The 25,206-nt window shown below is 47.7% G+C and overlaps 10 protein-coding genes across 10 annotated transcripts; 4 read left to right on the top strand and 6 right to left on the bottom strand.

The window, feature by feature from the left end:
* Positions 1 to 515: 515 nt before the first annotated feature.
* T310_9276 (Ribosomal assembly complex component Ipi3) lies at positions 516 to 2,727 on the top strand (the record flags this gene model as incomplete). The annotated part of the gene is made up of 4 exons (XM_013468257.1): positions 516 to 520; positions 644 to 679; positions 867 to 1,257; positions 1,315 to 2,727. 4 exons carry the CDS (start codon positions 516 to 518, stop codon positions 2,725 to 2,727), a joined length of 1,845 nt encoding a protein of 614 aa, XP_013323711.1.
* Positions 2,728 to 4,019: 1,292 nt separating this feature from the next.
* On the bottom strand, positions 4,020 to 5,250 carry T310_9277 (uncharacterized protein; the record flags this gene model as incomplete). Its single annotated transcript, XM_013468258.1, has 4 exons — positions 4,020 to 4,556; positions 4,616 to 4,967; positions 5,042 to 5,178; positions 5,233 to 5,250. The coding sequence occupies 4 exons, from the start codon at positions 5,248 to 5,250 to the stop codon at positions 4,020 to 4,022; spliced, it is 1,044 nt and encodes a 347-aa protein (XP_013323712.1).
* A 618-nt stretch (positions 5,251 to 5,868) lies between these two features.
* On the top strand, positions 5,869 to 7,105 carry T310_9278 (Quinone oxidoreductase; the record flags this gene model as incomplete). Its single annotated transcript, XM_013468259.1, has 4 exons — positions 5,869 to 5,969; positions 6,024 to 6,091; positions 6,167 to 6,668; positions 6,724 to 7,105. The coding sequence occupies 4 exons, from the start codon at positions 5,869 to 5,871 to the stop codon at positions 7,103 to 7,105; spliced, it is 1,053 nt and encodes a 350-aa protein (XP_013323713.1).
* A 187-nt stretch (positions 7,106 to 7,292) lies between these two features.
* On the bottom strand, positions 7,293 to 9,501 carry T310_9279 (Deoxyribose-phosphate aldolase; the record flags this gene model as incomplete). The annotated part of the gene is made up of 5 exons (XM_013468260.1): positions 7,293 to 8,123; positions 8,727 to 8,736; positions 8,888 to 9,084; positions 9,237 to 9,318; positions 9,446 to 9,501. 5 exons carry the CDS (start codon positions 9,499 to 9,501, stop codon positions 7,293 to 7,295), a joined length of 1,176 nt encoding a protein of 391 aa, XP_013323714.1.
* Positions 9,502 to 10,165: 664 nt separating this feature from the next.
* T310_9280 (Uroporphyrinogen-III C-methyltransferase) lies at positions 10,166 to 11,936 on the bottom strand (the record flags this gene model as incomplete). The annotated part of the gene is made up of 2 exons (XM_013468261.1): positions 10,166 to 11,508; positions 11,612 to 11,936. 2 exons carry the CDS (start codon positions 11,934 to 11,936, stop codon positions 10,166 to 10,168), a joined length of 1,668 nt encoding a protein of 555 aa, XP_013323715.1.
* Positions 11,937 to 13,425: 1,489 nt separating this feature from the next.
* On the bottom strand, positions 13,426 to 13,977 carry T310_9281 (uncharacterized protein; the record flags this gene model as incomplete). Its single annotated transcript, XM_013468262.1, has 2 exons — positions 13,426 to 13,726; positions 13,910 to 13,977. The coding sequence occupies 2 exons, from the start codon at positions 13,975 to 13,977 to the stop codon at positions 13,426 to 13,428; spliced, it is 369 nt and encodes a 122-aa protein (XP_013323716.1).
* Positions 13,978 to 14,375: 398 nt separating this feature from the next.
* On the top strand, positions 14,376 to 15,281 carry T310_9282 (Dihydrofolate reductase; the record flags this gene model as incomplete). The annotated part of the gene is made up of 1 exon (XM_013468263.1): positions 14,376 to 15,281. The coding sequence occupies one exon, from the start codon at positions 14,376 to 14,378 to the stop codon at positions 15,279 to 15,281; it is 906 nt and encodes a 301-aa protein (XP_013323717.1).
* A 311-nt stretch (positions 15,282 to 15,592) lies between these two features.
* Positions 15,593 to 17,339, bottom strand: T310_9283 (Proteasome endopeptidase complex; the record flags this gene model as incomplete). The annotated part of the gene is made up of 4 exons (XM_013468264.1): positions 15,593 to 16,189; positions 16,292 to 16,780; positions 16,839 to 17,195; positions 17,253 to 17,339. 4 exons carry the CDS (start codon positions 17,337 to 17,339, stop codon positions 15,593 to 15,595), a joined length of 1,530 nt encoding a protein of 509 aa, XP_013323718.1.
* Positions 17,340 to 18,753: 1,414 nt separating this feature from the next.
* On the bottom strand, positions 18,754 to 20,118 carry T310_9284 (Uncharacterized protein; the record flags this gene model as incomplete). The annotated part of the gene is made up of 8 exons (XM_013468265.1): positions 18,754 to 18,984; positions 19,057 to 19,194; positions 19,330 to 19,408; positions 19,459 to 19,515; positions 19,575 to 19,729; positions 19,901 to 19,907; positions 19,993 to 20,035; positions 20,112 to 20,118. 8 exons carry the CDS (start codon positions 20,116 to 20,118, stop codon positions 18,754 to 18,756), a joined length of 717 nt encoding a protein of 238 aa, XP_013323719.1.
* Positions 20,119 to 22,530: 2,412 nt separating this feature from the next.
* On the top strand, positions 22,531 to 24,046 carry T310_9285 (uncharacterized protein; the record flags this gene model as incomplete). Its single annotated transcript, XM_013468266.1, has 9 exons — positions 22,531 to 22,590; positions 22,652 to 22,686; positions 22,748 to 22,833; positions 22,888 to 23,075; positions 23,129 to 23,166; positions 23,223 to 23,267; positions 23,465 to 23,714; positions 23,772 to 23,941; positions 24,004 to 24,046. 9 exons carry the CDS (start codon positions 22,531 to 22,533, stop codon positions 24,044 to 24,046), a joined length of 915 nt encoding a protein of 304 aa, XP_013323720.1.
* Positions 24,047 to 25,206: the final 1,160 nt, after the last annotated feature.

Here is a 25,206-nt window from a genome sequence, read left to right on the forward strand (position 1 = left end):
GGCCGGGAGAGGGACCCGAGTTGCAAACTGAATTCCCACTGGAAGGACCGCGCATCATGACGAAGGAAGGGGCATGTTGGGTATGAATTGTGTCATGTGTGAAGAACCTGAAAGGGGAGTCAGAATCACTAGAGACATCCCTTGCGTCCGGCCGCGGCAGCCAGCAGCAGCATCATATTTGACTGTGGCACCGGCGCAAGCCGCGGCTCGCCAGCAACGTAAAAACATGCCAGGACGAAAAAGAAGTGTTCGTCTCAGCGGATTGAGCGCCTTCGTCTGGCTTTCTGAATCCTGGTGGCTGCACCGGACGGCTTGATATACATTCGTATTCGATGGAGAGAGAACTGGCGTTATAGCAAGCTTTGGTCACTGGAATTAGCCATCGCTAACACCGCAGAAACGCCAGTAGGAAGAATCCTCGGCTCAGCTTAGTTCTTTGAGCGTTGGATGGCATATGTCACTACATGATCGGCGTCGATCAATGGAGCTGATGATCAGGGGCCTTTGCTTACTTAATGCTGTAAGTGCTGTTACGGCAGGCCACAGTCCCGCGTCACAGCTCATTGACGGAAATTTAATTTAACCTCACTCCTGAATCCAGCAGAAGAAGATCGGACGAAAGGCCCTAGAAGACGTTAAATAGAGTTCCGATCGGGTCGACGCCGTCCCGGGGATGCAAGTGAGTAGGCGACGTGTTGACTGCGGAGAGGAGCGGTGGCTCTCCGATCTTGCTTTGGCGTTCGATCTATCCATTCGCGCGGCGCAAACCATGCAAACAGCCCGATCTATCACTTTTATCTACATACCCGCAGCAGAAAAAAAAAGTTCCGATGTAGAAGATAACTGGGACACTGGACACTGTACAGCACTTTTTTTTTCCAGGCCCCATTTCCCCCTTTCCTGGCGGCCATGCTCTCAGAGAGCTTTGTCGCCTCAGTGTTGGCGTCGTCAAAGACTCCGGCCTCCTCCACCCTGAAGGATGTGGGTATCTGTATCCATGAGCTGCAGCCCGCCTCCGCACTGCGAGCCACCTTCAAGAAGAGCTCCACCGCTCCGAATGGCCTGGCTGTGACGCCAACCCATGTGTTCGCCGCTCAGGCCGACAAAGCCGTCGTTCATGTTTACAGCAGAGCCAGGGGTAATCAGGAGGCAACCGTCCCTTTCCCAGAGCGGATCCGCAGTGCGGCGGTAGCAGGAGGACCAAATAGCGAGGTCCTGGTGCTGGGGACGGAGGGAGGCCGATTGATCCTGTGGGAGGTATGTCTACCAATGCGCAATTAGAGTCTGGATTGTCGGACTGACTGAATTGCGCAGACTTGCACCGGACGCCAAGTGTCGACCGTACCCGCCCATCTCCAACCTGTGACGTCTCTCGTGGTCGATCCCACGTCGAATTTCATCCTCTCTGGATCGCCCGATGCCAATGTCCATGTGTGGTCTCTGCCCCGGCTGCTAGCCTTTGCGAAACCGGCATCCACCGGACGGGATCAGAAACCGCCGAATTCACCCCTCCGCTCGTTCTCGAACCATCGAACAGCCATTACAGCACTAGCAGTTGGCCACAGCAGCAGCCGGAGCAATATTGCCATCTCCGCCGCCAGAGACAACACGGCTGTGGTCTGGGATTACCATACGGGAGATGTCTTGAGGACGTTCCTGTTGCCCTCGACCGCTGTGTCCATCACGGTCGACCCGGCAGATAGGGCTTTCTATGTTGGGTATGAGTCCGGAAACGTGCAGAGGGTGGACTTTTATGAGAATCCGTCCGTTCAGCATCCCCTATATGATGCTCGTCTGCAGTCGACTCCATCTCAGATCGATGCTGAACACCAATGGACGGCCCCGTCGTCGGAATTTGGTGCGGCGATGAGTCTGACGCTGTCATATGACGGCACGATACTGCTGTCCGGACACCAAAACGGGTCGATCCTGTCGTGGGATATCGCGCGGGCGAAGTATGCTTCGACTGTCGCGGATATTACACACCCAGTCACGAATTTGCAAATGCTACCGCCCAGTGGATTTCCTCAACGGTCATCGTCGAACGACTCTCAATATACGATCCACAATGTTATCAAACCCCGATATGACCAAACAATGTCGGATTCCTCCCAAAGCACCGGAATTGTCCCTCCGAATTATACCTTCAACGTTCAATTGACCCCTTCGTCATCATCTCAACCGTTGGTCTCCTCCAGCACGGAAGACCGGTCTTCCAAACCTGATCTGTTCTCCGAAGCAATGACCCATCCTTTCTTCCCCCCAGCTCTGATTGAGGAAGGCCTTGCAGAGCTAGCCGCGTTGGACCATGGCGTAACTACCAAAGGCACCATTCCATCGTCGGCCACCCCTAACGGAGACTCTGTCGATTCCTCGGCATCTGTGATCCAGTCCCTGGAAGCCGAAATCGCGAGCCTCAAGAAGCAATTATCGACAAACGAGAAGGCCCGCCGTGCCACGACGGACGAGCTGGTCCAACTCCGATCGGACCTGGCCAGTCTGCAGGACTACACGAGCGAGCTGCAGCTGAAACACGCGCGGTCGCTTCGGGAGAAAGCCGTGGCACGTGCCAAGAAGGAAGCGCGTGATCTCGAGCGGCGACAGGCCTGGTTCGACGCGGAGAGGAAGGGGCAAAACGGGGATGCCCTGTTACGGAAAGCGCGAACCCGGGAGGCGGATGGCGATGCCGAGACGAGCGAGTCCGGAGACATGAGTGACGAGAGCTGACTGGCAGACTATGACGCTCTTCTGGTCAGAAAAGTGATCTATGTGCCCAGGTAGATACCCACTGTACACGGCATGGCGTTCATCTATCGCCATACCGTTATCATATCATATTATACCATACCATCTATGGATGCATGCATATATGGACGGGGCTGGCGTTTTCTTTTACTTAAGAGGAATACTCAAAAGTGGTCATGTCTATTCATGAAGAATTTCTAAGTGTATACTACCTAGAGTGATAGAGTGATACAATGATACAATGATACCACCTTGGTATAATAGCATTTAGCACGTTGGAACGAAAATCCCACTACCACTATCACCATAAAGGAGAAGAAAACTATAATCATTCACTTTCTACTGGAAGTCTTAACCTTTAAGAAATAATAAAAGGAAATTAGCATCTACATACAACTTTCCCACATGGATCAAAGTGGGATGCGACTAGATCTCAGATCAGTAAATTAGTCGTCGCCCCATGCCGTATTCTGTGTCCCGTGTCCCATGTGCCCGTTCTCTTATGTCACGAGGCATGTAGGACCGTCCTGTTCCAGGTAGATCATTGCAGGACTGATGTAGTTAATTAATTACCTGCATGCATGCATGATATGGAATGGAAGGGATGGAAGGAATGGAACGAAAGGCTTGACTGAAGATTTCTCTAAGGAAATGCACAGCAAATATATGACGATTTTCATGGGCATGTCCTTTCATAGTAGTAGTAATAATGAGAATAATATACCCAAGTATCTAACCTAGATAAGTACAGGATTCTCATGGCATGTGATGTGATGATGCCAGGGTTGGATACAGAGTTCAGAGCAAAATAGGTACCTAGCTGTCTCCTCCAATCTACCCCTTCAATCAATCACAGTGATTCGCGTGTCTTTGAATTCGGCATTGATAGGACAGGCTGATGCAGCTTGCATCATTATCACCATCGCGATCATCGTGCGCACTCGAAAAGCTCGTAGACATACGCATCCCAGCTCGAGCGTTATGCACATACATACATATGAGGCCCAAGTCGAGTCGAGTCCAGCACGCGCAGATGCAAGAAACACGCCTTGGTGCGTCGCAGATTCGACTCGCGTGATCTCGTGCAGGTGGTGGCGTCTGCTGCTAACTTACTCCTGTGTTCCTGCAGCCGAGCGGGTGCTTCGCTACGCGAAAACCACAGATCAGGATGTACTCCGTATGCTTGTCCACTCATCTGAGACACTGGTCCAGATGCTGACAGTTTGAGGCTTCGCTTTTTGCTTTTCTCTTTCCCAATCTGTAGTTTCGATTCATCAGCCGTTTCTCTCCACCAACCCTCTCAATCCCATCAGCCCCAGCCAGACCGCTTCCTCAGTGCGGATCGTCCTGCTGCCCTGATCCGGCAGCACATTGACCCAGTAGTCGAAGAGTTCCCCTGCGGTCGCCGGTGTGAGACCTTTTTCCAACAGCCCCGGATCCGCCGTAATGGCCGCCTCGATGCCGGCGACTCCACCAAACACCACGAGAAGGTGTCGATACTTTGGGATCGAGCTGGGCTCTGCCAGGACTTGTGAGATGGGTGCGCCACGCTCCGAGGTGCCGAATGACAGGTCATACCCCCCGTCGAACGGGCACTCGGTGAACACTGCGGAGAGCGACCCGCACCGTCGCACGCTGTAGCCCCAGTAGTAGCCAGCCTGCTCACGCGGTTCGGCGGGATCCACCGGTTCTGCATCCTTTTCGTAGCTATCTCGAGACCCGAATTTGATGGTCACCCTCGTTTTAGAAGGGATGTCGTAGTCGTTCAATTGGATCTTTTTCGGAAGACCGGTATCAACAAGCGTAGGTTTCTTCATATTCCAGTTAACTCTTGCTTCTTTCCGATTGTCATAATATGTAGCACACGTACCTCGCCATCTCCAGACACCACAACTCCCTCCCGATAGTCGCACCACTCGTCCGCTCGGGGATGGTGGGGCATATCGAGACTTGGCAGCGTCCCTGCCGTTCGCAGATTAGGGTGCATGGGGAATAGATGCTTCCGCAGATGTGGCGGCGTCTCTAGGTAGGAGAGGAGGTGTGCGAGGAAGTGAGACGGGTCTTTTGTCGCGGTGTATTCGTCCGTGGTAAGATCATCGAAGATGCGACCGGGTCGGGGAGGATTATCGTCGTCAAAGATGACGACCTCGTCGACGGAAAATACGGCGAGAGCACGAGCAATTGTCCCTGCAAGAAAGGTTTTTTGGTCATGGGATTTAGCACTGCAACGCGTCGCGAGCGTGTTAGTCAATGTAAGTGATCACGATGGCATTGAATCCTAACAAGCCCTCCGTACTTTTCGATGATACTCCCTGGTAGAGCAACGCTCAACGTGTGTAATCTGGGTCCCTTTGGAGTGAAGATCGCAGAGGGTTTGGACGTGTCGACATGCTCATCGTTTCTGCCAGTCTGGTGCTGGGAGATCTTCCGTTTCTGATAAGTCTCAGTCAATTGCCGCACCAACTTGAGGTGTCATTTCGTACGTACCTTTGATTTGTGGGCCATTGTCGTTGTTTGCGGACAAAAATAAATAGAAAGGACCTTCGAGGTTTCGAAAAGAATCTAGTGAACAAGCTTGGTTTGCAGTTCAACGATTTTTTTTTACTGCTAGCTTGAGCTTTCAGGTGAGCGGACCCACCTTCCCCACAGGCAAACAGCCGATCTTATCAGACGCCGATCGATCCATAACTTATCGGCTGCAATGAATCCCTCCATGGATCTACTTTCATTACGAAGGCTTAGGCACAAGCAATTCCAAAAGTGCTTTTCTTTTTTTTTATTTTGGCAAATAATATGTGAAGAGCTTCCTGAAGTTACTGATCCAATGCAACGCATGGACTTCCACAGTAAGATCCCATGTCGCAAAAAGGCATCCTGAGGGAAAGGAAGTCGAGACTATCTTTTGAATTTCTCTTCTTTACTACATGCCAATCTGCAGAAGTGTGTTTAATTCGTGGTTGGTTACCTAGGTGTCTATAGGAACGATTACCTCACATCGACGCCATAGCGCCTTATCTACCCCATAACCGTCTTTGTCGAATCTCTCCATAGTTCGATAATCAGAGTACGCATAATATGTGATTCTTCATTCCATTCTCCGTCAATTCTTGGTCACATAACACCATGAAGGCTATTGTCGTCGAGAAGTATGGCTCCGTCGAAAATCTCATAGCTAAAGACGTTCCTGACCCAGGAACGCCGACTGGTCGAGAACTATTAGTTCGGTAAGACAGTAAAGGTCATTTGCATAGACTGAATTGCTAAATGTGCTGAAATAGGGTAGAGGCATGCTCTGTAAATCCTGTTGACGTCAAAGTCCGTGCTGGAAAATACGATGACTATCCCTGTATACTTCTTATCCCGGAATCCAATGCTACGGTCTCCCAGTTGTTCTGATCTTGGCTGGTACACGCATATCCAGACTACTACGAGCATACTCCCCGTCCTTATCAGATCTGTGGCTACGACGGTGCCGGGACAGTCGTCGCGATCGGGCCCCAATGTTCCTTCTTTAAGACAGGAGACCAGGTCTTCTTTTCCTGCAGTCCGCTCCGACACGGTTCCAATGCAGAACTTCTGCTCATCGACGAGCGCAGCGTTGGCCACAAACCGAAATCTCTCGACATGACCCAGGCCGCTGCTATGCCCTTAACTTACCTCACCGCCTACGAGGCGCTGATAGAACGATTGGAGATAAAAAAGGGGGAAAGGGCTGCCCTACTCATCATCAATGGCTCTGGTGGTGTAGGCGCTGTTGCGAGCCAGATCGCGCGACAGGTCCTCGAACTGCCTGTCGTCTTCACCACGGCGTCGCGACCCAACAGTATCGAATTTACGAAGTGGATGGGAGCGACCCACGTCCTTAACCATAAGGAGGATCTCCAGAAGCAACTGAATGAGCTTAATCTGGATATTCCCTTGAAGTAAGCAAGGAGAAGCAGACAGACAATTTTCTCATCTCGTTCTGATGGAAGCAAGGTATATATTCATCGCCCACTCGACCGATCGTTACATGGACATCTGCGCCAAAATCGCCGCTCCATTTGGCAAAATCTGCTCTATTGTCCAAGGTGAGGCTAGGATGTATGGGACGGAATTCATGGCCAAATCTCTGTCCTTCGTCTGGTGTTTTCTGGGCACAAAGTCAATCTATCAGGTCGATATCGGTTCCCACCATCGAATCTTGGAAGAACTGTCTCAGTTTATAGACTCAGGACGTATCACTTGTCACTTGGTGCAACGCTTGAAACTGACGCTGGAGGGTGTACGGGAAGGCCATCGGATCATCGAACGGGGCGGCAGTATTGGCAAGACGGCTCTGGGGATAGACGAACCGGGGTCGGGAGAGGCATTTGTCTGATCCGATGCTACAAGCCAATTTATGCCATAAACTCGGCCAGATACAGTCATACATACAAATTGATGTCGAAGGACCTATATTTAGTTAACTTGCATAATTCCAGCAAGTCACCATTAGAGCATTCAAAATACGGAATTTCAAGGTCGAATTCTACATTGCTTTATTTCCCCCCCTTTCTTTCTGCTCCTTAAAAATTACCTTGGGGCGTTGAAGCCGCCTCAATATTTCCCCCCAGTTCCTGCATGATCCTGACGCCAGCGCTCGCTCCGATCCTGTCTGCACCCGACTTCAGCATGGCGATGCATCGCTCAGCCGATCGGATGCCTCCACTAGCTTTGACTTTGCACCCTTTCCCAATTAGGTCGACCGTCTCTCGCATCAAACGAACATTCTCGACACTCGCTCCCTCGCCCTTATACCCGGTACTCGTCTTGACAAAGTCCGCGCCGGCCATGGAGCTGATGACGCACCCGGCAATGACCTCATCCCGCGAGAGCTGGGATGTCTCCAGGATGACTTTCAGTTTTGTCGGTGACGGAGCCGCCTTGCGCACGGCGTGCACGTCATCGTAAACTTCAGTGTATTTGCCCTGCTGCAGAAGCGGCCAGTTCATCACCATATCCAACTCCGACGCACCACGCTGCACAGCGCTCTTGGCCTCCTCGACTTTGTCTGCCGTCTTCTGGGTTCCCTCGGGGAAACCAATGACACAGGAAACGCCTATGTCGGTATCTTTCAGGAGGTCCACCGCACGAGCTACATTAGGAAATCTCACACAGACCGTGGCAAAATTGTATTTTCGAGCCTCTTCGCAGAGTGCAGTGATCTGCTCTAGCCTTACACTGGGATCGAGCTGGGTATGGTCGATAGTCTTCGCGATCGAAGATGGAGCGGGTGTAGGGTAGACCACTTCAGATTCGGGTAGACCGTCCTTGGTGGTCGAGATCAGAGTAGCCCAGTCGGCATCAGTGGTTGGCGGGGCCACTTGTGCTGACATCGTCCAATGTAGATAGAGATGCTACCCAGTCAGTCAGTATCAGCAAGTTTATCGATAAAGATAATCTCTTCAGATATGGTAAGCATCGTAATGGGCACCATAACAGCCTATGAAGTATATCAAAATGTACAGTACATGTATATATCACCATGCCCTCAACAGGAGTTCAAGCAAACAAAAAAAGAACTGTAATATTATGTAAAGAAGCCACAAAAAATGGTGACTCAATTCACTTCTGAGATTGCACAGTGCTTGAGAACTCACATCGATTTATGTAGTATGAACGGCGTTCGACACAGAGGGGTAAGGCAGCCGATCACAGCACTGGAAATGCGTAATTTCAAGTCTGGATCTTGAAATAGAACCAAGTCCAACTATCAACAATCCGGGACACTCAACAATTAATTAAATGTTTGTGTGACAAAGCGTGACTTCATCATGAGCGAAGCACTGTTCCTAGGCAAGTTGGAGTTGGAACTTTGTTTACTTCCCCACATCCTTGGATCGGCGATCCACTGATCTCCGGGTCTGCCACGTGATGACGTGCATTGTCTTTAGTTCGACATCTAATTATCTGAAATCGTGGCATAGAAACAAAGATGCTGTACTTTGTACTGTACTTACGTTCTCCAGACTTTATGGCCATGTAGATATTTACATGCTGCTATAGAATGTTCGAATGAGACGCATTATCCGTTATTATTCGGATCTGTGACTGTATGAATACAGGAAATGTCATCGCAAGACCATCGAGAATACATTGTGTGAAGCGTTCTTCCCATCACTGACAACTGCGACATTCGGGTCCTCGAATATCATCCACCCGTCCAATCCTCCTGGGCCCTCCGCTACCTCCCGGTCCACCACCACCTCCGTAACCACCTCCATAGCTACCTCCACCCCATCGAGGTCTCGTATTGGGTTTATTTTGTGGCCTGGCGACGTTGAACTGGGAGCTCTGTGCGGCAGTGTACGGGTCCAGCTAGAGCAAGATAACGAGAGACGTTAGCAAATGAAAGCACCATCATGTCAAGTCCTAGGTAGGCCCGGGGAGTCGGTTGCATTTCGCAAAACAAAAGGAACATTTAAGACCAATGGGACGAGTATGCAAACACCAGTGTCTGACCAACGTACCGAAAACAAAGAAACAAAGTAAAGACCCAGGAAGATGTAGATGCTCTCGAAGAAGCGGATAACCCGAACGGACAGAGGAGGACTAGATAGAAAGCAAAGTCAGCGATGCTTCTCGTCAACTATATAGTTTCCTATTGATTACAGCTCATGGCAGAGAGACGAGCCCAGCTGTGGCACGGACTGGCAGATAAGCTGGAACTCCGACTCACCTTTGGAGCATCTGTCCGCCGGACACGTATGGTCTGCTGCTACTTGGCGCAGACATGATGGGCGATGAGTGCCACTTTCTCTCCTCTCAGCTTTCGGTGTAGATCGTCAGAAAGGAGCTTGCTGAATGTGAGCTGAAGAGGAGGCGACGATCAAGTGATGGCGGAGCTTGGTCGCGATGCGGGCATGTGTATCGGGTCCAGAGGTATCGAAACGTGGCGGGAGCGGTAAAATTACCGTTTGGTCGAAGAACCAGGGTTCCGCATGGTATCAAACTGTATTATTATCTCTACGATAGCTGATTTCTCCTCATATCTAGATATCTTCAATTTATTATTGCTCACTAACCTTATATTTCATGGAGTCTTTACCTTGGAAATCACACGGCTGACATTCGACAATTTGACACTACAGGAACCGTTTCAACCATGAACCCGCTATATATTTTACACTTATTGCTTGAACTGTTCTCTCCTTCAGGCAGCAAGCCACAATAGATATGCACAAAAAAGACCACTGCGCAAATCTGAAATTTTCTTAATATTCAGGATACGTGAATTGGTATAGTATGGCGTGCTAACAACTGTCTATTTTATCCAAAAAATTCCCATACTGTGTCTATACCCAATCCCGTCTTTGGTATCTCAAACGTCTAATGCCAGATATATACACCGTCCCATGCAAATGAGTCTCCCAAACTTATTTCCGTACAACTGTTTTTGTTATAGATCTTTAGTTTCGGTAGCTGCTGGATTTTCGGCCATGGTGGTGTCGCCTTCGCCGCGCAACTCACCCAAACCTCTGAACCCTTCCTCGACGACCCATTTCTGACTTCCCGGTTTGTGGAGAACATGACAACTCGCGCCAACGACCAGTAAGCCAGGAGGTCGCGAACCTTCCTCTTCGACCGCTAGACACACATGTTCCAAGGTAGTGCGAATCACCCTCTGGTCTGGGCACGAAGCTCGTTCGATAACCGCACATGGAGTATCCCTAGGCCACGGTACTCGGGAAATTGGGGTCGCAGTGTCTGCTGGTGCTGTGGTCAGACTCTCTACCAAGGAAGAAAGTCGATGCAATGCCATCAGGAAAACAACTGTCTGGGTGGGAATATAAGTGGGTGGCTCTGGCGCGGTCCCTTGCCTGCCCGTGCCCGTACAGATTAGAACTTGGTCCGCAACACTGCGATGGGTGGCAGGGATGCCGGCGAACAAAGGCGCACTGAGTGCACTAGTTATGCCGGGAAGCACCACTGGCTCATAGCCCTCCTTTTTGAAGAAGTCGTATTCCTCTGCTCCACGGCCGTAAAGATAAGGGTCCCCTTGCTTCAGCCGCAGGACGCGTCTTCCTGCTTTCAAAGCTTTCAAGCCCATTTGGAGGAACTCCTCCTGAGCCTGGTCCGCGTTTCCAGGGAATTTGCGTGCGATGTGGACTTCTGTTCTTCGGGGAATGAGTTCCAACACTGGCGCAGGGACCAATTTGTCTGCCAAAATAATATCTGCGTCTCTGATGGCGTTGTATGTTGCTCGTGTGAGAAGATCAGGATGTCCAGGACCAGAGCCTGCAAGAAAAATCTTTCCTTTTCGCCGTTGAGATCCGACCTGCTCCTCAACGAGCGATCCAACGTCGGGATTTCCTGATGAATAAGCCGTGAGGATAGCATCGACGTCCGCATCAGAGATATCCGCGAGTTTCTGCAGTGGCCAATATTCGCAAATTTGGGAGAGCCAGCGTATTCGTCGAGTTTTCGCAGCAGAGGCATCCTCGTTTCTTACTAGTGCGTTGAAAGTGTGGCTTTGAGCGGTCGAGTCGTCGTCTTCGACTTCAAACTTGGACTCCGTCCGTCCTGCGGCCTGATCCTCTTCCCAGATCCGCTTTCTTAGCGTGCCCAACCGATCAACGGCCATTCCGAAGTTTGCAGGCAGCGAAGAGGCTATCTCTCTTCTCAGTCGGGAGGCCAGCTTGCAACCTCGCCCTGATGTCGTGATCCCAATGTGAAGGGGACCATCAGAATATGTTGAAAGCAACGTGAAAGAACACAGTTCTGGTGCATCAGACACGTTCACTGGTATTCTTAAGCGTTTACAGAGCCTAGATATGTGGGCGCCTGGTCCTTACATTAGCCTGATAACTATTCCAGAATATAATGCAGAACATGTCAGACATACTAAGAGGGTTATCACCACCCAAAGTCACGAAGACTGCATCAACGACGTGATCAACTTCATCACGCCCCAAGCTCGTCAAATCCTCATCCTGAAACTCTCTCTTCACCCATTGCGCTGAGCCCTGCTCAATGCGCTCGATGAGTAAGAAATGCATATCCGCATCTTCGGGGGCAATGATAATTGGCTTCGCTCCGGCTTCCAGACATTTCGTGCATCGCGCTGCTGCTAGCGGATTCGAGCCCACAATCAAGTGAACCTGTGATGTTGCGTCCACAGCCGTCAGCAATGGTGCGGGCGAATTTTCGCCACATTTCGAATCTCTCATCGTAACGTCGTATCACAGCCGTTACCAGCAATGATATGCTGCTATGACTTCAAAAATCAATTTGTATGAAGGAGGAAAAATTTCTTTGGCAAGAACTGATGTCTTTTTTTTTCTTTCAATAATGCTCATGTGATAATTGCTGTGAGACTCTTATCAAAAACTCGAACTTTATTTCCGCGGAGATCATGCAAATCCCGGGATGAACCACAAGATGATGCATATAGATAGGCACGAAGTCTGTGGGGAAAATAGATAAAAAAACAGAAACGGCCGTAATTCGTAGGTCCCAAATTCAATTGATGACTCAGCCGTCTCGACCGAGAAAGAAAATTATATTCATGTTCTTACTTGCTGGCTACTGTATATACCATCATTAATCGCTGCGCTATGACTGGCTAGGTACCTACAGAGTAAGTCGTATTCAATCCGGAGTTCGAACTAGGACTAAATTCTGTCGAATTGCCGGCGGCCGCGATTGCGTGATCGGAGCAGATCGCGGTTGGCGGGTTGCGGGTCCCAGCTAGGACGCTGAATAGCAGATTTAGTGCGCCTCCCTCTATAGATCACGTGACATTGGAGTCAGCTGCCGAAAGCGGTAGGCGGGAAGTCGAGGTCACGTGGAACGGGTTGAGGTTGGGCAAAGACTCAAAACATGTCTTTAATCTTCTGTTCATGGAACCGTATAATGTAAAATCGAGCTCAAGCCTGTAGCCTCATCATCTTTCGAGTTTTCACTAGATAGCCATAATTGTAGTGTTTTCTATTTTTATGTCTTCTTGGCTATATGTCGACAAGTTTAAAAAATATATTGTAAACAATTTCCTTCTAGATTTGTTGAGAAATAATTGAATAAAAATATAAGGCCTAGAAACCAAAAGGGGTTGATCAGATTTTATCCCATTTTTTTTGTCTCAGATGGCCGTTCGCTTCGTAGGCGAGATCGTTTTGTTCCTGGGACTCTCCAGAATCGAGAAATATGGACATGGGCAGGTTGGCCAGATGTAGCATCGCCAATTCAAAGACCAGCTTGGAAATGTCGAACGTCGGGATCTTTTCTTTACTGGCCTTTGCAGGCTCTCTCCATCGCTTGTAGATTGAAGGGCTAAGACACCCAGGGCATTATTACCATAGAGGTGTAGAAAAGAGGTAAGATCAAAGGAATATGCAGGTCTTCTCGATCAAGAATTCCCAAATCATTAAACTAGAAAAGAGTGAATCTCGACTGTTAGTATGTGTAGACAAAAATAGACCACTGTCATCCCATATATCGTGCCAGAACTTCAAGATGTCAATAAATGAATGACCTTGGACCAGCCAGGATAATGACAATCTTCACAACAGCTTTCTTTCTCGACGAACACGAGCATCCATCGATCCATTCATTAATCGGTCGATCGATCTCTTTCCTCCTGCCGTTATGGACATCCAGTCCTATTATTGACGGGTGTAAAGCAACACACGGAGCCGCCAGTATCGCTATTTCTCATTTTTAGACCTCTAACAGCGCCTGCGCCTTGGCCTTGATATCCGGACCAAAGTCCACCGGGTTCCGGGGGTCACCTCCGGTCATGAGGGCCAATTTGCCCGTAGGATCGTCGATGAGGAGGTTGGTGAAGTGGTTGCGGCTGATGACGTCGGACGCCTGCCTCTTGGCTTCCTTGTCGCCCGCACGGAGCTTGTCTGCATCGATGGCTAGCAGCGCATTGTGGGTGTTGCGAATAAAGTCAAACATGAAGAAGATGGTTGGGTGGGTGTTTGGCGGTTGCATCAGGGGGTGGTTTTCGAAGGACCTGGATAGATGGAGTAAGTATTCTTGACCCTTCTTCATCAAGCAACAAAGTTAAAACAGATGTGAGGATTCATTTTTTTTCCTAAAAAATAAAAAAGATGCTAATAAGGATTCGAGGTGCTGGTGCGACAGGGATAAGGTAGTATAAGTATGCCTGGGGTATTATAACTGCTATGTGACGTACTCGAGCAGATCCGCCATCTGCTTGTCAAGCCGCTCGGCGTTGAAATCAAGGAGCTCTTCACGCGGCATATTGATGGTCGATGGTCTTTCAAGAATGTATGTAAAGATAGATCGAGAAGAGAGATCTTGACGTGAATCGAAGACGTTGTTACGAAGTTGTTGTTGGAGATATGCAACACAAAGAAAGACGCGTCTGGTCTAAACTCCTCGGGTTCCAGTTGCGGGTTACTGTTTGTCGCAGTCACGTCTTTTTATCTTATCAGTCTAGTCCGAACTTGTCCACAGAGTCACTGAGGTCAGGACGGATTGCGTGCACCAGGACAGCACAACAACCACGATTAATTCTAGGGTTCCTATTGCTGATGCACAAGGTCTCAGGCTCCTTACGTCCTGGTTGTTGGTTAAGACACGTTCCCAAGGTTGATCTGCTGCCTCGCTCAAGTCCCCTGCCCCCCTCGTCGACAGCCATGGCTCCCCGCAACTCCTCTTCCAGCGCGTCCAACACTTCAAAACAACCTCTCAAGATCCTTATGCTCCATGGTTACACACAGTCCGGCTCGTTATTCCGCGCAAAGAGCGGTGCTCTTGCCAAATCCCTGCAAAAGTCCTTCCCTCTTCATGAAGTTTCGTTCTCGTATCCCACCGGCCCGCTTCGTCTTGACCCGGCCGATATCCCCGGATATACACCTGCGAACGATGGTGAAGATAGTAAAGAGAAGGAAATTGAAGCCTACGGGTGGTGGCGTCGCTCTAACACAACAGATCCTCCTGAGTACATCGGTCTGGAAGACGGGTTGAACACAGTCGCCAAGGTCCTCCGGGACGAAGGGCCTTTCGACGGAGTGGTTGGCTTCTCGCAAGGCGCAAGCATGGCCGCGATGATCGCGAGTCTCCTCGAGCCTAACCGCGCCGCTGCATTTGCGCATTTCACTGACGCAAAAACCGCATCGGATGGCTTCGATCTCCCGGAGGATAAACTCGTGTCGGGGATTCCGTTTCCTTCATCTTTTGACCCTTCCAATCTCTCCCATCCTCCTCTCAAGTTCGCCATCTGTTACAGTGGATTCCGTGCACCGGGACCGCGATACCGCGGGTTCTATGAGAATCCCCCGATTCAGACTCCCGTACTTCATGTCCTGGGTTCTTTGGACGCTGTGGTGGAGGAGAGCAGGAGCAGGGCTTTGATCAATGCATGCGCCGGAGATCCGGAAAAAGAAGGAAAAGTCGTGTGGCATCCTGGTGGTCACTTCTTGCCTGGTCAAAGGGCATATTTGGATGCAGCGGTTGTGTTCGTCAGAAAATGCCTAGACGGCGATAGCAACAAAACAAAGAATGAGGAAGAGAAAGTCGAAGACATGGATGTGCCCTTCTAAAAGGGCAACGAGCTATGATGCTCAATACTTTGCGGGGCAGCTGTCATTTTTATCTGTTCCCTTTCCGTCATGGGTGTATATATATGTTGGATGGATCTTTATTCTGGCCAGAATACCCGGCAACTCATGCCAGATCTAGTGAAAATGTAATAAATATAGAGCATAGAATAATAGACCTTCGCAGATACTTTAAGACTGTGAAAGTGAGACAATAACGTATAGGGCTGCTATCAAGAGACAACTGATCGTTTCTAGTCCACAGATTTACTGTACACAGCAGAGAAACCCTTCATGGCATTTCCACGTAGCGGTTACGCTTTTACTTTCTCGCCTTTGGACGGAAGGATCCTGGCCATCATCTCCTCCTTGGTAATCAGATGGTCTATCCTCTCAAGCAGGCCCAAGAGACTCTTCATGTTGCTGCTCCATTCGTTCAACACATCATCGGCATCACGCGGTTTTGCGAAATTGACTATCCGAGCTGGACGGTCGATCTTGGCGTAGATGGTCTTCGAGGTCACCAAGTCACTAATGTACTTCTCCGTCTCGTCTTCATTCAAGTTCAGAAGCTCCGTCAGGCGCCCCATCTGGATGCGAGTGTAGTACCGAGCCACAACGCGTATGTTGTGTTCGATAACACGCTTACGGAGGTCTTGCCATCTTATGTACGCATCAGGGTCAGCCGGATTAGGTTGGCTGTCGAAGACATCAGTACTACAGAGCTGAGGGCCAAAGGTTTCAGCGATTTCGGGCCAGCGCATCAGTTCGTGGACAGTAAACAACTTCAACAGCCGCGCTTCGACGGGAACCAGTGAGATTCGGGAATCTTGTTGTATGCGGTGTAGAAGATCGGACTGCTCGTTGTCGTACGGAGCTAATACTACGTAATATATGATTCTCGCGAGGACCTGTAACGTCGTCAGTTCGAATCTATTTAGTAAATATGGATGCGAACAAAAAGAAAAAACAACAATAAGACTGGCAATTAGAGAAAAACATGCAGTACTTACAGCACGCAATTGTTCGGGATTCTCTTCAACGGACTCTGTATCCAGAACGTCCCGGTAATGCTTGCAAACGGCGAGGTAGTTGTGATCATGCTTGGCGAGAATGATCTGCTGCTCATAATATCGGAGTTTCAAGTCCGTCACATCCTCATCCTTCTCCAGCGGCGGCTCGTCAGGTGCACGCGTTTTTTCTCTCTCCTCGAATTCCTTCTGCTCCTTTTCGATTTGTTCGGGAGTCTTCTTCGGTTTGCGAGCAAAGTATTTCTTGTTGATCTTGCGGCTCAGAATTGCCGCCTGGGTCCAATCACCCCGTTCTAGACACAGCGCAACCTGCTCCAGGATGAATTCCGTTTTTTCCCTCCTGGCCATGGAGCCGAAGGTTTCCACTTGCAGTTCACAGAGAATATCCGCTGCCGCATTTAGATCGCCCTGAGATTTCTTGATATTCGAAAGAATGCGAGTAACTCGAGCTCTTTCGACTTCGACGAAGATCTAAATACACAGTCAGTGGTACTGCACGCGCTGTGGCCAGTCACACAGTAGATCCAACCTTTCCCTCCGTCACAGTCCGCAAAGTCTCGATCACAGACAATTTCACTTCCAAATTCGGCGTCTCGTCCAGGAAACCCATGACGACTTGCACCATCTTCGTCGTAGCTTGCTTGAGCTGGCCATGTTTCTTCGACAACAGCAGGACCTGGTCATTTAACAGGCTCCAGTCGCCGGCGTCTTTGCAGATCGTCACAATAGTAACCAAGATTCTGGAGGTAGTAGCGAGATCAGAGGCCTGAAAAAGACGATCGCATATCAGTACACGTCGAGCGGAGTTTCCAGCCCGCAGCTTCCGTACCTGTCTTGCCTGTTTCTCCAATGCTGACAGCTTGTCTATAGCCGCTTGAACATTGGTCTGTCCAAAAGCTTTGTCAACAAAATTACCATCATTATTGGTCCTTGCGTTTCAAACCTTTGCAAGTTCTTGCGCCTCAGGAATCAGCTTGTCTGCATCCTTGCTGAAATCCTTCTCAGGCTTGAGTAGCGCGCCTTCGGACATGACGAGTGTCGAACCGTCACCTTGCCCAGGGAATTAATCACGACTGGATTAGAAGAATAAAACAAAGGGACTACCGGATTCCTCAATCCAAATATTGTCTCCGGTCTGTGTAGACAGAGAAGAGGGTTGTATGAAAGCGAAGGAGTGTTGCGGAGTCTGAAGGGAGCTGTCGCTCTACGTTTCTTTGGAGCTCCTGTGCTGCGGCGGACAACGCAAGGCCGCTTCAGCCTGCTCCGCGATGATCACGTGATATATAAGCATTCAAATTACCCTCGTCATACAACTACGATGGTAACTCCTGTAAAAAGCAGTATTATTTCCTAATCTTTCTAGTCCTTCTAACTATTCTTTGTTAAGCACTTGACTTTATGCCTCCAAACTGGACACACTATTCCTATTTGAGGAGTATATTAATACTACCTTAGGTACACTGAAAAGAGTCAAGAGAATGTGTCTTGCAGTGAAGCAAGTGCAGGGGATGGAGAAGCGTTCTGCTCCAAAGTTAGGGATTACCTTTACTGTATCAACGGTACCCTTGGAGACTCCCTGTCCTTTGCAGAAGAGCTTGCTGGACTCTAATGCCACTCTCCATATTTGCAATATTCGAGATGGGTTCAGACATTTTTTCAAGAAGCAGGAGGAGGAGATCATTTACTGGTGGGAACTACAAAAAATCCCGATTCAAGGTTATGGTACCGTTGAAATCAAAGCTCAGTCCATGGAGAGAAAGGAAGGTTGTCAGATTGTTCTTCACAACGTCGCATTTGCTCCTACATTCCGTACAAGTTTCGGTATCGCTTGACAGGGCCATTCAGTCAGGCTTCCAAATAATGCGATTCACAGCAATGTGATGAGCTCGAAGAGACTTACAATAGGATTCACTGGCTATATAAAGTGACATGAAATAGTCAAATCATAGCAACAAACCCATTGCATGTACATACATACCGGAAATACATGTATCTATTGATAACAACAGTGTGTAAACATAGCTTGCTACCCATATAATTGTAGGTGAAAATGCAGCTCACCAAATTCCATTTCCGTCCACTGACGGGAGCATGGATGCTTTAAAAACAAAAAAAAAAACTCAAAAGAAATTCCTGTTTATTATTCACAGAAGACAGTGCAAAAAAAAAAGAGCATTGTCAATGCGAATAAGACCCGATCAAGTTGATGGCTAACATGGACTCCTAACTAGGTGACAAAATAAAAGGTGATGGTTAGAGATTATCAGAATCATAAGAATCCAGGCTGATTAAAAGCAAAAACCATCATTCTCGAAAGCTTAGACGATGTGATTCCATCCCTGCCCCACCTTGTTCTCTCAAATCATAACCGTTCGCTTTGAAGGCGACATTGTTTAGTTTCCAGATGAAACTCCAAGAATCAGACAAGCACAGCAGGAGATTTGTCATGGCTTCTGTCCGTAGACAAAGTAGATATTGGCGTATAGGTGTATAGATCGATCCTTGAGCTCATTTCGTGCCTTTGCCAACAATGCCTGTAATTCTGTATTACTCCAGCCAAGGACGCGTGAGAAGAGGGCTGGGGTATAGGATTCGATTCCCTGGAACTGTGCTTCCAGATGGAACATTCCGATCTCCTTCATCTTTGGATCTTTTGGCCATGTACCAATTGGGACCTAATAGAGCCATTAGCCAGTCCCTAGAATTCAGAATAAATTAGAATAAGAGCAGAAGTAGGAAGGGCAAACCTTCTTAACGGTCTCCTTGACATTAATAAAGCCCGCCTTTTCCATCTTTTCTTTCCAAAAGAACACCTTCTCAAAGCTCTTTCCAAATATATCCCCAGCAATACGTAGATTTTTTGCTAAAAAGTGAAGATTCTCGGCCTTTTTTGTCAGTGCCATCATCAGAAAAATAGCAAGCATAACCACCATCGAATTCAAAATAGCCTCCAGGTTTTAGATGTTCAAATGCTTGCTGGAAAAGCCGGTCCTCATCAGCAACACACCCCTCTAACTCACGGCCATGGATAAAGTCAAACTTGGACTTATATAGCCAGTCTGTCTCAAAGTCATCAACTTCAAATACACAGTTGGGACCCTAATGTTCATATTAGGAAAATGTTTATATAAGGTTGCAAAGGCAGTTACCATTTTGGTTGGATAGGGCTCAAATCAGTACCAATCACTTGTGCTGAAGGGTGTTCACTATAGCTTCAATGTTAGTAACAAACCTATAAGGAGATACCAAAAAAGAATTTTCTTACTCAGCGAACTGAATGGCCCAGATCCCTGTTCCCGTACCAAGGTCTAGAACACGCTGAGGATTCTTGATTGGCGCGAGGTAAAGTTCTCCTCCTAGAAGAAGGAGATATATGTGATGCCACATATCCATTCGGTCTTGTTCCTCCTCATCATTTGGCTAGACTAGCTCAGTTGTAGTCCCAACAAAGGTTTTGAAAATTGAATAGATATACCAGAATGCAAGCTCCTTCGTGATATGCATGGTAACGACGCCCATTCTAAGAGAAGAGAGGTAAGTGTTAAATACTAGATCCTATTAATCGAATGTATGTATACCTCAGAGAGTTACCTCATATCTATCAACAAAATCATAAATCATCTAGTTAGCAGGCTGTTGGACTAAGAGGCAAGCTCAGTATAAACATAGGGCCACTGAATTACTTGTAGTTTTTGATGCTTGAACTGAGAGATGACACATAGCTAGCTGTGCCAATCCTATATAGCAGATCATCAGACAAATTGGGCAAAGTATAATTATAGCTGGGTAGCTTTCTACTTACGATTCATTGTAAGTCGAATCAGTATCAGCGAATGCACCCTCCTGATGAAAATTATGTTAGTAGGATATCCCTTATCTCTCATAGGTAGCTCAGCAGCGTTTCAGATGCTCACATCTACTTCCAGGGTGTTTCCAGCCAGGAGACTCTGAGCCGGGGGTGGACTCTGAGCTGGGGAACTTTGAGCCATGGCTTAGTTGTTGACGTCGAGGGGAAGAGGAGTGGATGCTCAAGCAAAGAAGTATGAAATAGACGAGACGACAAGCAGTAACTGAAACCATTGAGGGAGGGTGCCCCTATAAAGCAACTGCTATTTGGTTCAGCTCTAGCTGAAGGGTCAACCACTTGGCTTTGTGGCAACATCAACATTGCCTATCTAGGTAGTGTGCAGGAGGTGCTTTCCGCATACATCCAATACTCCGTACGAGTACGGTCTTTCTAGCCATCTAGGGCTATTAGACTGGAAGGAATCAGCCTTGAACTGGTCACTGAGTCGGTCGCTTCGCTCGGGAATGATGAAAGTTTGACACGATCCTAATTTAGCCTGTGTTGGACGCTAACATGCTGCAGATTCATTAAAAACATAGGCCCATGAAATTCATTTTATTTTCTATTAGCCGAGTCTACAACATCCTAGCAAATATCTCAACCACGCAGGATGAACGGGGTCCGCTTGGTCGGGGGCAACTTGTTCCTTTGAAGAATGGCCATCCCCGACCGACATCGAAATGGTTTCTCACCAAGTGAAAAAAAAAGAGGATCCGGCACAACCATCTGTGAGAAGAAAGAGATACTGTTGGACATGGTGAAGCTGTGTTACTGACTCGATGAAAAAGATGGACGACACTGGAGGATCTGAAGCCTGACTTGATTGTAGAAGGAGCTGACAGGTGACATCTCATGGCACGAAATGAGCTAGACCTAATCGGGAAGGGAGGTAATACTCCAGATACCTCGCTTGAGTGCCTGATTCATTTTCTTATCAAATTTGGTTGAAATTCTGTATTTCAAGAGAATCAGGTGAAATTTACCGAAATTTCCTTACAAGGATTTTTTTTTTGGAATCACCCGTCCATACTCCGTAGAGTACATGTAAATAACTCATGTGGAAAAGGCTAAATGATTCGTGTACGGAGTAGTTCCAACTAAAAAATAAAAAGGGCATAGGTAACTCTGTAATTACCTCGTGGCCATCCATTCTGCACGTCACGGAAGAGGTTCTCCACTCGGATGATACCCAATAATGCTTTAAGAAAGCAAGTTGATGCAAGCGCTGCATAGAACTGCAATGGCAGGCACCAATTTCCCCTCCCGCTTTCCTATGATGGACATGTACGACCAGGTACTCCGGAGTCTACCTAGTGCTCCGTACGTGATGGTCAGTTGGTAACTGCATGCGGCACAAGTCTTAAGCTGCGTTCGCATCTTCTCGTTCCCACCGAACTAACTGCTTACCTACCTACTCCGGAGTACTCCGTAAGTTCTCCGTAGTAGGTAACTACTCCACACTATGGATTGGAATTTGATGCCGATGGGCGTGGGACCAACATCAATGTCGGCACTTCTCAGATAGATTCTGCCGGTGTACGGAGTAGACCGCTATCGCTTAGCATCCACGAACCCATAGGAGTCGGCTTTTAGATAGAGATAGCAAGAATGACAAGCGAGTTGAAGCAACATTGCTTTCCAGGATTCGATGTCAATTTCTGTCGCGGACTCGAGACTCGCGACATGCTTATCAGGGCTGATCGGATGTATCCGCCAAAGGTGGGGATGACAGATGTCAGATGCTATAATAGGATATAGCTCTATATCGGATATCCAACCGTTATCCAAGATGAGAACAGCAAGTCAACCCAATGGCCTAATTGGTTCCTGGCTGGGCAGAGCACCGGCCATTCCACCATTGCCGCGATTGCGTCCTTAGACTTATGGAGTACGAAGCAGTCCTGTCGCAAGCGGCAGCAGTTCCGCCCAAGACTCTGTCCCACACCAGTCCCACACCAGTCCCACAAGGAAAGAGCGGCTTCCTGATAGTACAGAGTGGTCGCAAGCTATTTGCCAACAATGCCAATCATTCCATGGCTAGATACTCCGTACAGGACCGCAGGACCAGCTGCGAGAAAATGAACACTGACTGCAGCACTAATCCTCGGGACACCAACAAGCTGTCACGACCATTGTTGATAATGATGCCATCTGCAATTGACCAAAAAAGGGTTATGAGAGCAATGGACCAAAGGCAGCCCTTACTCCGGAGTACGCCTTTCAATACAAGGATGTCCCGCCCATGTTTCAATTCGAGTGATAACTTGTTGACATCCTCTTCTCATTCTCGTCCATCTCACCTTCTGACTCGACACCTTGGAAATACACTCTTTCCTTGCGAGCCCTTGATCCCTTAGCCTGTAGGCAATTAGCCATGGCTGAAGATGCTCATACCACTGAACAGACTCATAATCTGATTGAGGTTGATGAAGAGGTCTGCATAATCTCTATTTCATGTCCATAAGTGATATATATACCTAACAATCCTCCTCTAGTCTACGGCGAACGACTCCACATATGGTGATGAGCTGTACGCAGACCATTTCTTCTCAACCCCCGTTTAGGTACACAAAAGACTGACATCTCTAAAGCTCCAGCTACACCGCTTCTTTGACTTCATCCGTCCGCAATTTTCGAAAGGAGAATGGCAGAACCTATCATGGATATCGTGATGGCAGTGAGTCTTCCTGAGATCACCTATATAGAGTCGGGGTCCTGCTGACCGGAAAAGATTACCTCCTGCCAAATGACGAGGATGAAGCAGATCGGCTAGACCTGTTGCACGAAATGACACTGACAATGATGGATCGCAAACTCTTCCTGGCTCCCATTGGTGATTCACCACAGCACGTCATCGACCTTGGTACTGGGACAGGAATTTGGGCCCTAGATTTTGCTGACCAGTATCCTTCTGCGGAGGTAGGCTGTTACCATGTCGATTACTGTGTATGCGCTAACTTTTCTACACGCAGGTCATTGGTGTTGATCTGAGCCCGATTCAACCATCCATGTATTAAATACCCCTCCTCCATTGTGAATGACTGCTAAAAAGCCTTATTACGATAGGGTTGCTCCAAATGTGAAATTTCTCATCGATGATATAGAACAGCCGTGGGTTTATAGCAAACCATTTGATTTTGTTCACGCCCGATTCCTCGCGCTTTCTATTAGGGACTACAAGAAGCTATTAAAGCAGGCCTATGAGTTGAGTCATCCACCACCCACCCTACCTACTCCCCTCAGTCTTTTTCTTTTTCTTTTTTATTTTTTTTTTATTTTTGCCAATCAAGTCTTACTGACTTGGGTAGCAATACCGTCCCTGGGGGATGGGTGGAAATTCAAGACTGGGACGGCACGTTGCGTTCTGATGATGGCTCCACCCAGGGTACCTCGATTGAACAGTACTATGACGTTATCCTCAAGGGATTTAAAAAGGCGGGATTTGAAACCTCTCCAGGGCCGCATCTAAAAGAGTGGTTTCGTGAAATAGGCTTTGAGGACATACATGAGCAGAGGTATACGGTCCCTATGGGAAGCTGGCCAAAAGATAAACATTTGGTACGTATATTATCATTTCTGTCTAAAGAAATGCTGAAAAATTAACAAATCAACCAGAAAAAAGTTGGCACATGGAATCTGGTGCAGGCCGAAACCGCCGGTTTTGAAGCCGGGGGATTGGCTGTTTTGACGCGATACGAGGGGTGGTCAAAAGAAGAGGTGACTATTTTGTCTGCTAAGTCAAGGAATGATATAAGGAATCCTAAAATTCACTCTATGTTTCACTAGTAAGCGGCTCTCTCTGCCCCCATTGTGTTTTTGATCAGTGCAAAATCTTAACAACATTTAGCTACGTTGTGTACGGACGGAAGCCAAGAAAAAAACCTGAGTGATCCCCTAAGGTATGAGCCACATTGAAAGCAAGCTGAGGTCGATAAGGACATGATTATTGTTTTTGAATGTTGACCCGCTTTTCCTTTCAGTCAGCTGATAACTATGAATTTTTTTTTGTTGCAAAATTTGTCGATGCAGGTGATGTGCTTTGTGCATGTGTCCTAGTTATTCCATACATTAGGTAGTATAGCAGCAATTCATTGTTTACTTAGCTGGAATTTCACTTCGGACTGCGCCAATTGTGATAATCCTATTCGCCTCAAGCAGTTTAGAATCTCTTAGAAGAGAAAGAAGTGAGAATTTTCTATTATCGACTATTGAAAAAGGAAGCGTCAGCAGAGACTTTCGTTTCTGAGCTGAGGAATATTAGAGGCTTCAGTGGAAAAATCGTCTGATCCATATGCTACTGTGGGGAAACCAAGGCTAATTGGATGGAAATCGGTACCTCTGAATCGGGTAATAACGCTAATAACCCGACGCTACCTGATCATACGGGATCGCTGGGGTTTTGAACTACCGTTGATCGACGGTCTATCGACCGTATGAAAAAAAGTTAGACGTCTGGAAATAAAAGATACTTGCTAGACCATATGAAAAAAAAAATCAGACGTCTTAAAAAAGTCAGACGCCTCAAAAAAATATAACCTTTTTCTTATTTTACGACCACTAAATTTTTCCGCGACGAAGGATTTATTTGATAAAGGCTGGATTCAAACTACAGCTTATACTTTTTAAGAAGTAAATGAGGGTTTTTATTATTTTTATACTAATCTAACTATCTAAGCTAATCTAAATCTCAAGAGTTGTAGTTAAGAGACATTATAAAGCCATACTTCGGCGCTACTCAAGCCTAAAGTTTCCCTAAAATCTGACGTTCCCTAAAATATAACATTTTATAAAAATCTAACAATTTGTAATGGAAAACCGTCAAATGACTATTTTTAGACATATTTTTTTATGAAAGATGGTTGGAAAACTTATAAAATGGTAAAAAACCCTTAAATACCGTTACTTGACGGTAGTTTGAAACCCCGGAATCCCGTAAGGGATACATGGCTTCAAATATCACACGGCTAAGGCATCCTCCATCAGGCACTCTCAAAACAGGTTTACGCAAAGATGGGACGGCGTGGGTTGTCCTGGATGTGTCTTCTCTTGA

This window comes from Rasamsonia emersonii, assembly GCF_000968595.1.
Source record: "Rasamsonia emersonii CBS 393.64 chromosome Unknown ctg1118621762051, whole genome shotgun sequence".
Classification (NCBI taxonomy): domain Eukaryota; kingdom Fungi; phylum Ascomycota; class Eurotiomycetes; order Eurotiales; family Trichocomaceae; genus Rasamsonia; species Rasamsonia emersonii.